The sequence below is a fragment of the Micropterus salmoides genome, unplaced genomic scaffold (assembly GCF_014851395.1).
Source record: "Micropterus salmoides isolate LMB-PRFRI ecotype aquatic unplaced genomic scaffold, ASM1485139v1 Ms_hic_scaffold_5, whole genome shotgun sequence".
NCBI lineage: Eukaryota > Metazoa > Chordata > Actinopteri > Centrarchiformes > Centrarchidae > Micropterus > Micropterus salmoides.
In genome coordinates, this window is record NW_024044237.1 from 14,830,280 (window position 1) to 14,841,733 (window position 11,454).

Here is an 11,454-nt window from a genome sequence, read left to right on the forward strand (position 1 = left end):
CTCTCTTAGTCAGAATATTTAATCAGAAGCAATTTTAATGAGTGACACACGATTCTTGTCTTGGATTGTTGACGAGTCTTGGACTTGGATCTGGCAGTATCGTTACAAAATTACAGGAGAAGGGCTTAATTTAGTTTTTATCCAATATGCCCTAGGTGTCGAGTGAAAACTATAGGAAGTGACTTTAAACCCAGACCCCATGGTTAGCTCTACGTCTGTGATGATCACCACAGCTACAATTCGTAGGTTTGATCTCTTGCTTAAATATTCAGTCAAAGAATGTTTTTCTGTCAGTCCTGTTCCCACTAGACTGCTTTACCTCTTCATTTCAAAGGATAAGTATTCCCTTTGTTGAAGGGCTGAGTCTATCAACTTCAGAGATCAAATCCTCATAGTGCATCCATAATATCTCCAAAGGCCATCTTCAGAGGGTTATACTGAAAAAAGACAAAGGGTGAAAGAGAATTGAGAAGCGAGCAAATTCCTATGGAGAGGCCCGAATGCAAATCAAGGACTTTGGTTTTGGATAAGGATATCTGTTTTGTCTGACAGGACTCCAACACAGCAGACTGTGCAGCTTCTGCCACAGTAAACAGGAATTTTAGATCGGGAGGACTTGCTGTTTCAATCTTCTGCATGCATCCTGACTCAGGCGCGCTCTGATGACACTCCTCCGAGCCCAGGAGCCTGGCCAGCACGCTGTCGCTGTCCAAGCCAACGCTGAAAGATGAGAAATAGAAGAAAATAAGCTGATGAGGCAATACTCTCTAATGAGCTGCAAAGTAGGATCTTTTCTATGGATTTCTCAGTAATCGGCAGCCAGTTGGCGACAGCCCAGTGTGAAAGGTTTCAGCAAAGACTGACTGGATGGTATAAATTGTCGCCATCGTGTAGCTCGTGAGAGGAATCGCCTGCTGTTTGGAGGCTCTTAAGGGCTGTGACAGGACCTAATCTGTTGTTAATCCTCTACTCAGAGCAAGATGATCTCTCTATTACTCCTTTGTCTGATGTTTAACGAGATAAAAAACTCCCTCTCATCCAATACTTAGTGTCTTAACCTCAATATTAACCTGGGGCAAAGCAGAGCTGATCAGGTTCGAGGCATGCTGTTGATATGAAGCTCTGGGACAAGACAACATCATTAGGACTTGTAACCAGAGAGGCTGTGGACGGCTACCATGCTCATTATGGCCAAAGGCAGAGCAGCAGGTTGGACATGGGTTCTGATTAGGTCAAAATGAGAGCGACAGAGAAAATAAAATGATCAAAACAGACAAAATGAGAGCGACAGAGAAAGTAAAATGATCAAAACAGACAAAATGAGACAACAAAAACATTTTCAAGGCTGCAATCAATAATTCAGTACTCTGTTTATCTATGAATGTGGTTGGGGGTCTGTGTAATATAAGTTGCTTTCTGGAAACTTAATATGAAGCCAAAATGACACATGGATGTTTTTGTAGATCACAAGAAAACAGAAATGTGATGTTCTCTTGCATCAGTTATTATTTCTAGTGGAAGCAGGATGCTCATCATCAAAAGAGTTCATAAATTCAGAACTCCTTTGTATAGCATCTTGATTTGTCGCAAAATGTTGATGTTCAAACTGAAGTAATTAGGATTGAGTCACTGTAACATGTAACTTTTGAGGATATGGCGAATGCAGCACTAAACACCCCAAAAGGCACAGTTTTTACATGTCGATTCTTCTCTGCAAGTATGTATATGATGAAGTGTTGGGAGAGTATGTAGAGAAACTATTGAAAATACTAATTGAATTTAGTTTCTTGATGAGAGTTGGATGAAAAGATCGATAGAACTATCTTGTCTATCCATTTAGTAACCTATGGTGCTAGAGCCTAAAGACAATTAGCTTATCCTAGCATAAAGGCTGAAAGCAGGGGGAATAGCTAGTTTGGCTCTTTCCAAAGATCCAAAATACACCTACCAGCACTTTCAAAGCTCACTAATTAACACATTACATCATGATTCACTTTCAATGACAACTTGTGGTTTTTGATGGAGCTATGACTCCTTCGGAAACCACAAACTGCTGTTTTTACATTGGGTTGTGTATGGGTTAAACAAAGCCTAGATATAGCATGTTACAAGTGGGCTTTAGAGGTGCTGGTAGGCAGGTTTTGTTGCTTTTGGATCCAGCCAGGCTAGTTGTTTCCTCCTCTTTCTTATTTTTATGCTAAGCTAAGCTAACCGCCTGTGTCTGTGTCTGGCTCTGTCCTTAACACACAGACGTGGGGGTGGTGACGACCTTCACATGTAACTCAATATAAGAAAACAAGTAAGAGTATTTTCCCAAAATGTCAAACTACTGCTTCAAGTCGGTTGACAATTAGTGAACAAGGTGACTGAAAAGATACATTACAAGTAATTTTTAATTTTATTGTGACTTATCCCATTATATTAACATTTTATTCCAAGCAGATAGAGAAACAAATGGCACTGTGCGTTGATTCATGTAGTTATTATTGTCATTATTATTCCACATTCTGCCCGTCTGTAATTACCCACTTCACTTCTCGGTACATTTTTTTTTCCATTGCTAGCTTGAAGATAATGTAATCACAAAATGAACCAAACTGCAGAGCTTTTGAATCGCAGGCGCAGAGGATAAGAAAGGCTTTGAAGTGATACGGTTAATATTGATGAGGTGAGATATTTTAGATTAGCACCAGAGATTTCACTTCTGTCTTTTATTTTGCATCAGCAAGGTCAAATGCCTATTTCACACTTAGCTTACATTTCCCAGTAGCTTGATCAGTAGATACAGTACAGAGAGCAGGGCAGAAATCTCTAATTAACGTCATTTCATATATTGTCCACCACTGAAAATAATATCTCCAAATAGCTGTGTGGAACAAAGCATCTCACAAACAATCTCTATAGGAATGTTTTTTTCTATGAGGGGACAATACAAATCTCCGTGGTTTAATGGTGTGATTGCTGGACGAGCTCAGCCTAAGCACTACACTTAAACAATTTAGTTCTGTTGACATGCAGAAGCTACGATATTAGAGGTTTAAGTAAACTTGCTGACAATCTTCCCTAGCTCACAACATGTTCTCGCCATTGTTATAAAATCCTTGTTTTTTCAACATCGTGCTGCAGCAGCGTGCTCTATGCGTTGTACTTCTTGAGCAAGTCACTTTGCCAGTGCCTCTTGCGATCTGGAAATACTCTGGGCAAGCGAATCTTTTTGAAGTCCTCAATGCATTTCTTCAGATCCTCCTCCAGCATCTTTCTCTCCTCCTCATCCTCATCCACCCCCGGCGGGGGGCCACCGTTCTCCCTGACAGTGGGCCGTGGCAGTGTCTTTAGGTGGAGGGTGGACGGACGCTGGGGGCTTTCAGCCCGAGGCGGTGTTGGGGGAAGAGGAGGACTGGAGGTAGAAGAAGGTTTGGATGATGGCAGTCGTGGAGGCAGGGCTGGAGGGGGTAATGGTGGGAGGTCTGGGCTGTCTGCAGCAGGAGGAGGTGGAGGAGGTGTTGGAGGAGGAGGAGAGTCCAGGGGCAGCGGGTTTTGTATGTCCAGTGTTGCAGTGCTGCTGGTTTCTGGAAGGCTTTGAGTTCGGCCAGTGCTGCTTAACTCCACCGTGGCTGATTCAGTATGAGCAGTAGCAGGTTCAGAGGTCTCCACTTCAGTGATAGCTGGGGGTTCAGAGCTCGTTAACTTGGAAATCACTGATGAACCACCTGCAGCAAAAAGAAAAAATTATAAATTAAAGTTTTTGAAATTTGAAAGATTTTATGCTAAGTTACGCTTAAAGAGTAGTTCATAATTTTGGGAAATATGTTTATTCTTTTTCTTGCTGAGATTAAAATGGGAAGATCAATAGCCTACCGTACTCATGCCTGTACTGTAAATTTGAAGCTATAGCCAGCCGGCGGTTAGCTTAGTTTAGCATAAAAAAGGAGGGAAAAACCGCTAGCAGTCTTGTCAACAGTGTGAAGTTATCAAGAAACAGTAGAGACACTTCACAGATGTGCTGGGCAGAAGGTTAAATTGTGTATTAAGATATAACTTAGTAATTAGTGAGCTTTAGAGGCTTTGGTATTTTTTTTGGACAGTCAGGCTAGCCTTCGCAGGCAATGCTAAGCTAATCACCTCCTGCCTTCAGCTACATATTTACTGCTAGAGTTAGAGTGATATCAATGTTCTTATCTATCTCCAAGCAAGAAAGCTAAAGTGTGTTATCCAAAATGTCGGACCATTCCTTTAAAGGTATACATTTAGGAGGTAAAGTGAAAAGTGGTTGAGACATTTAAGAGATGACAGCCAGTTGCTTATTTTACCACAAAGACTGCAAACAGGGGGAAACAGCAAGTCTGACTCTGATAAGGGCATCAAAATCTGCCAACCAGTGCACCAATTACCACACAATCTTCTTTGTTTGATTCGTACAAAAACTGAAGGACAGAGCCAGGCTAGCCTTTACCTCGTTTCTAGATTTGTGCTAAGCTAAGGTAACTGACTGCTTTATATTTACTGTACAAATATAAGAGTGGTACCAATCTTCTCATCACACTCAGCCAATAAATGTATTTCCCAAAAATGTCAAACTATTACTTTTTTTTTTAAGTGAACAGATAAATAGAATATTCATACTCAGGCGTCTGGTCTGTTTGAATGAAAGTCTTGGCTTGCCTTATCGAAGTGTGTCAGTATTGTGTGGCTGGCACAGAAACAAGCACCTCAGCTTTGAGCTTTACAGTTTTTGTCTCCAAGAGTATAAAAGTACACACATGCTGGCACAAAAGTGTGTAAGAGCATTATGGAAACAGAAATTAGCAGAGAAAGGAGCTCAGCAGGAGAGGAAAAGGAAATGAGAGATAAGGAGAGTGGAGGAGAGTTTCATTTCATTTCAGAACTTCCCTTTTACCTTTGCTTGCACATTTTCCTATAAGGAGAACTGTGACTGAACGGATGGTGTGAAACCTCCTGACTGAAGCTTGACAAAACATTTTTCACGGTATGTTGATTTTTCATCTCATCTCTGTGTGAGGACAGGGTAGTTGCTGTGGTGCGACTTCTCAGAATAGCTGGAGTGGCACGTGCACATTCCGTACCTCTTGGTATTCAACCATTTTGAATGGTCTCTACTGTACAGTCTATTCTCTAGAAACCGGCGAGCAGGTTTCCTTTGATTTTCACTGTCTACATGATGGTACACAGACTCAGACTGGCTAGCCAAGTCACAGCAAGCCCATGTCCACATTAAAGTGGATACATTTCAAAGTGCATCATTCTTCTTTTGGCCTACCATTTCGCACTAATCCTGATTTTTCAACCACAGACAACACCACACTCTGGGCAAAATCTGTTTGTGTTGATGGGTCGATTGGGAAAACACAGCCAGAGCCTAAGTTTAACATATGATTGTTATGCATTTTCAGGCCCTCTTTTCATGTGATAAACAATAAACAGCATTTCAAAATGCCTCTGGAGGCAATAGTGCAAAGCTGATTGGCTGCAAATGCCCGAACAGAAGAGCTCTGAGCCTTTTCTTGTTGTTGTTGTATTTCAGTGTGGAAAACAATCACAAAATACTCTGTGGACAGAAAAAAACTTGTTAATGTATTCACAAGTTTGGACATGGCCTTAGACCGAGTTAAATGGTAATGACAGTCCTGCATGCATACTGCTTATGCACAGCATCATCCAGTAGAGTCACAGTCACACTGTTTTATGTCACTCACATGCTCACTCTCACTGTGAAGCAGCCACATAAAGTAGTACATGCTGCTACAGTATAATAAAATGCAAATGAACAGTTTCTGATACGTTCTCATGCAGAGATATGCAGGTAAATTATGCCACAGCTGTAGTCACACACAACCCAAACACACACACACACACACACACACACATACAGACATACAAAGACACACAAGGCCCTGTACTCTTTCCTTTAACAGGGCTCATCGTCACGGTAACCCGTCTTATATAACAGGAAAAGCTGCTTGTGTCAAACGGAGGCGGCACAGAATATTCTCCCACTGCTTTGGCTTTCTGAATACCTGAATACAAGTGTGTGTGTGTGTGTGTGTGTGTGTGTGAATTTGTGACATAAATTACACAAGCCTGTGTGTGAGAGAAAGTGAGTGCTGTCTTGTGTGTTTGTGCATGCATGTGTAAGAACGTGTGTGCGTACTGTATGAGTAGGTGTGGGTGTTTGCATGTGTGTGTGTGTGTATGTTGGAAGATGTGTCATATTCTGGACATGTACTGGCAACTGAAACGACATATAAAGACAGCGAAAAATAAAGAAGATATAGGGGAAGGAGGTGTTGGCAGAAACGTTGTTTGTGTTTGTGTGTTCTGTCCATTTAATTTCTTTCATAATGAATACATGTGTTTGAGGGCTGCCTGGACGTGGGCGTATTGGGGCTTAGCAGTGTCTGCGGAATAATCCACTGGGGGATGGGCTCCATGCTTTCCTCCACCACTAAGCCTTATGGAGGAGAACAGCAAAAGAGAGCACTCAACCCTTTTCCCCGGGCCACTTCTCCAGGGATATATGCAAAAGCCAGAGCACTTTCTCACACATCCTCTCCTCTCTCACTGCCCCTCTCTCTCACTCTCTCCAATCTGTTCAGTGTGACACATCCCTCCGTTGCCATCATTACTGCTATTAGCAACTCTAATGTGTCACTGTTGCCAGGGTTTAGCACCTCTCTGGCACAAAATGTCTTCTCCACGGTGTGTAATGTTGTTTTTTTCACCCCACCTGAATCTTTATATTTTACTCAAATTGTAGCACACTGTGTATTATTTTACAGACTAAATAAAGACATTAAAGGATGTTTTTGATGGAACTGGTAGTCAAACACAAACTGACCTCCAGAGGAGGAGAACTTTGGATACGTTTGTCTCTTCCCTGGCACATAGTGGACATCTAAAATGAAATTGTTAAAGATTTTTGTTAGAGATTTTTGTTAGAAAAATAAATAAATAGACACCCCATTATTTGTGGAATTTTCTGATAGTATTATCATCCAAACCTAATGTAAACATGCAGGACTGTGCTTTAGCTTGTGTACCTTTTTGTTCAAAATTGCAGTTATCAAAAAGATGGATTTTTGGTCAGACTACAGGTAATTTGATTGGTACAATATCTTTGTGGAAGGTCAGCACTCCCTATGTTACTCTGTGACTCCACACATTAGGTACTCTTTGTTGTGATTTGAATCATGTGGGAGTACTTGTGGATGTGAGTTTTGATAGACTGGTAATTTGCCACCACAATTGGACCCATGAAAGGGAAACTACTAATGCTAGCAACACATTATATCATGTCTGATTAATCCAACAAAAAATGATAGGGGTCTAAAAAAGTGTAAAGATAATTATTAAACACTTTACAGGGGGTGGCCAACCAGTAACTTCCTGCAGTCTCCCCAGGTTGTCTGACAAAGGCTACCATAGAGCCAGGCTAGCTGTTTCCAGTCATTGTGCTAAACTAAGTTAGTTGGCTGCTGGATCCAGGTCATCTCAAATGTTTAGTGCTGCAAAGTGGCCGATGTCTTAAATTGCTTAAAAAAGAATGAATGAAAGAAAAAAAAACGCTGTCTTGTATCAATGTTTGAAGGTGGATAGAGATTGTGCTTTGATGCTTTTTCCACGAGTGTGTCCAAAATGGTTTAGTCCTCTTTTGAAAACTAGCTGCAGTATCAGTGTAGTTTATACTTCCTAATGAAGTATAAGGAAATCAGTATTTCAGTTTGACTTTAATACAAAACAATGTGTGAATGAGGATGTTTAAAATTAATGTTTCATCTGCTTCTGAATTACCTTGAATATGACCAGGTCGATCAGCCTCTGGGTACTCTTTAAAATTCTTTGTTGCTGCTGACAGGTGTGACCAGAGGATGGGGAGACTGACAAACAAGAGGACAGCATCATCTCCATGGTAACGCCACATGTTGTGCAAGAAACAAAGCTTCACAAATGCATAGTAATGTCTCTCAGACTGAGAGAAGCTGTTTATCCAGAGTGTGAAGTTGTACATATGGCTCTATCCTGCCATTCTAAAGGGAACTCACGCTACATAGTTTTGGCAATTACAGCATGTTTTATATCTAATTACCTAGTACTCAGCACAGATATTCAACATCTGCTTTGTGAAATGATGGGCATGGCGCCTAATGACAGAGTGGGTCTCACCACCCACAGTCTTCTTATTCATTGTCTGTCCTCTTTGATTGTTGTCATACATGGGGGCATGATCTGACATGGTAATACTATACTCTTTCAACTAACTTTACATCCCCAGGCATAAGCATAGAAGGCTGGATACGAAATCACTGGAGTGTACTCACAAGTCTCTGAGCAATTACAAATCTGTCAATCAACATAATGCAGAGGAAATTTGTGACAAAAAAAAGCAAGAGACCAGGGGGCTGCTGCCAAGTAGGAAAAGCAAAAAAGGGAGCAGAGAGGGAGGTGATGGAATCTGTAAGCCTGTCTTCAATAACTAACCAGCAAATATGTGTTTTTAATTAATTTGGTTGTACCGTGGGTGGTATATGATTTTTATTTTTGCAGACTTGCAAATCTACATCTGATCCAAGTGCCCTGCTGATTCAACTGCTCCACGTGCCTCCTCTTTATCTTCCCCTGCTTTGAACACCCTGAGCTGCTGCCTGGCTAGCACAGCCCGTAACCAGCCTGCCTAAGCACCCTAAAGCCCATCCTGGCACCCCTCAGTCCCCGCAGAGCCTGCAGCCCCTCTGCCACCTGCTCCAGCCAGGGTCCAAACCCTTCCTTCCCCCCGGGACTGCAGCACTAAGGACATGCCTGACTTTTCACATTGCTGATAATTAGAGGGGCAGATTAGAGCCCAAGTCCAGATGGCTGAGGTGAATCTCATCCTAAAAACAACACTGACGGACACATTTACTAATCACTGCTTAAAGCAGGATACATTAGCTCTCACATTGTTTTCACTGAGTTGACGTACTATATATGTGTTGCAATACCATCATAATATATATATGGTCTCATAAATTATAAAATATGTGAAGTGGAATTTACAATAGAAAATAGCAACTGATAAACATCAGCTGTTAACAGATTATGAGGCATTGGGCACAGATACTATACATAAAATTTCCAAGGTTCAATTTATCTATCCATTAAAGCACACAGTGTTCCCATCCTAGTCAACCAGATTACCAAAACATAGGCAACATATATACACATTAAGTAAAACCAGAGAAAAACAACATATATTCCATGATAAAAACTGGGGTAAAATAACCCCCAACCTGTTGGTCTCCTGGGCCCGTGTGCAGAAAGCCCTTTAATCCATCCTTGGCATCAGCACATAATTTTAGTTGCAAAATGATTATCTTGTAGGCTCTTTGCAATGAAACAGTTTACATCTTTCAAATGCCAGCTGAGTCTAGCAGGGGAAGTTCAACTGTCTTCCGAGTGTTTCCTCTGTCAGTCTTCGCCACTGTTCCTACCTCACTTTGCCCAAACTGTAATTTGGCTCTTTTTCTCTCCTCGTACCCTCTTTACCTTTCAAGCTGCTCCTGCCCTGCTCCTTGCGCTCTTCTTCGCAGTCTCTATGGCACTGTATGTGAGGAACTTTGTCACTAGAGTTATCCCTTTGGTTGCATTCCTTTTTAATCCTACAACTTGCTTCTGACACTCTGATTGGCCCCCTTTAACTAATTTCATGCTCTGTCATTCCCATCCCACTTTTACTTTATATTTCCACACATCCCTCATGCTTTCCTCTGGCAGTTATTCTTTTGGTGTCTTGGTGCTTTAAAGAGAAAAGAAACGACTGTAAAGTTAAAGGGAATAATAAAGAGACAGCATGGAGAGAGGGATGAGAAGATTCAGTACTGCACATCACTAGGTTACCTAATCTGCTCTTTTCCAGCTGCTAGACATTCTCCCATGTTAACGTCCCTCTCTGTCTCCCCCGGGGGTATGACTACCCCCTGACCTTGCATGATGGAGTCCCCCATCATGTTCGGGGGCCAATATGTTTTGTGATAGCTGCTCTCTGTAGGAGATGTGTGTGAAGACAAGGAGGAAGAAGGACAGCGGAGCATATGTACCCATACTAGAGGATAGAGATGCAGTGGCAATGCACATGTGACTCAATGCTTAGCTCACTATAAAGATCCCAACACACAATGAGGTAAAGATTCCCCAAGCATGCGCCACTGTACTGTGTGCATGTGGACTTGCATGGCAGTGTGGGCGAACCGTGTTGTCGTCAAGGATACAGTAGGGATTAAACTCACGTACACATCATACATGTACAAATGAACAAAGGCATGCAAAAGCTCTCAGCTGCCATTCACACATAACTTGCACACACTCGCTTCACATACATACCGATGGAGAAAGCCTTGGTAGGCCTCAGGTTGCTGCATTTTCTCCCCAGTTCTCCACTATATCCACCTATTGGGCGACCCTAATCCGAGGTAGTTAGCAGCAATGATGGTTTTATCTGTTAGCAAAGGACATCTCCTGTTATTGCTGTCAAGAGAGGAAGGTGTACGTAAATGGCTTGTTTGCCTGCTAATGCATTTTTAACTGATCACACAGAAGAGTGAAAAGAAGGCAGCCAATCTCAGATCTAAAACCTCACCGCTCCAGGTCATTAGCCCTGCACAGGAGGGTTGTCACAAATCTTCTCCTAGCAACTTCCCTCTGTGAATGTCTGTGTTTGTGTGCGTTTAGAGATGCCAACTGCCTGCTCAGCATATTTGCGAGACAGGCAGTGCACTAGTTTGTTGCGCCTGCGTGGCTCCCATACCAACCCAGCGCTGACCCAGAGGCCCTAATACTCATCCGACCTGTCCTCCAAACGTCCACGTAAGCACAAACGCGAGAGGACAAAACCAAAACAGAGCCAAAATATGCTGGCATACAGATCCAAATGTAGACAAGGCATTGAGGATGAGAAGGCGTAAACAAGCGCAGAGCCACAGATGGTTGCAGCTGAAGGCACAGAATGAACAGAAACAGCAGATCTGGTAGTACACCCAGTCTAAGATGTTGAGAAAATGACTCATTGTAGAGCCCTGTGTTGTCACTCTAACACATGGTGTAAGTCTATTCATAAAAGAGGATGCAGTCTGGGAATATGTGCTGGTTGTAGTCAATTTAAAGGCACAGCTCATGATTCACATAAAGATGAGACAGTACATACAATTTTTATGTTGGAAAAATATTAATTTCCCTAATTTCTTTTGATGTAATGATTCTATGAATCATATTAATCCCAACCATAGTGAGTAATCCTGTGGATCTATATTTGTCTGGTGTATCTGAATCACTCTAACGGAGTGTTGACTGAGCAGACCGGCTGCAGAGAAACACATCACAGCATGGGCCAGTGAGGGCTTTGTTTGTCAGGACGATCCAGCACCTCTCTGAATAACAAGACACTTCATACTGGAGCTGCTCAGG

The 11,454-nt window shown here is 42.1% G+C and overlaps 1 protein-coding gene across 1 annotated transcript; it reads right to left on the reverse strand.

Annotated features, from left to right (window-relative positions):
* Positions 1-2,489: 2,489 nt before the first annotated feature.
* Positions 2,490-7,939, reverse strand: LOC119889346 (proline-rich receptor-like protein kinase PERK2). Its single transcript, XM_038700281.1, has 4 exons — positions 7,810-7,939; positions 6,857-6,913; positions 6,368-6,469; positions 2,490-3,710 (listed from the first exon to the last, which is right to left on the reverse strand). The coding sequence occupies exons 1-4, from the start codon at positions 7,937-7,939 to the stop codon at positions 3,136-3,138; spliced, it is 864 nt and encodes a 287-aa protein (XP_038556209.1). The 3' UTR covers positions 2,490-3,135.
* Between the last annotated feature and the right edge of the window lie 3,515 nt (positions 7,940-11,454).

Bases quoted from the DNA above. Each gene is read 5' to 3' on its own strand.
- LOC119889346 (XM_038700281.1), bottom strand. From the start codon at position 7,939: ATGTGGCGTTACCATGGAGATGATGCTGTCCTCTTGTTTGTCAGTCTC. The intron at 6,914-7,809 runs GTAATTCAGAAG...ATTTCATTTTAG, and splicing joins TCGACCTGGTCATATTCAAG to ATGTCCACTATGTGCCAGGG. The intron at 3,711-6,367 runs GTATTCATTATG...TTTTTGCTGCAG, and splicing joins CAGGCAGCCCTCAAACACAT to GTGGTTCATCAGTGATTTCC.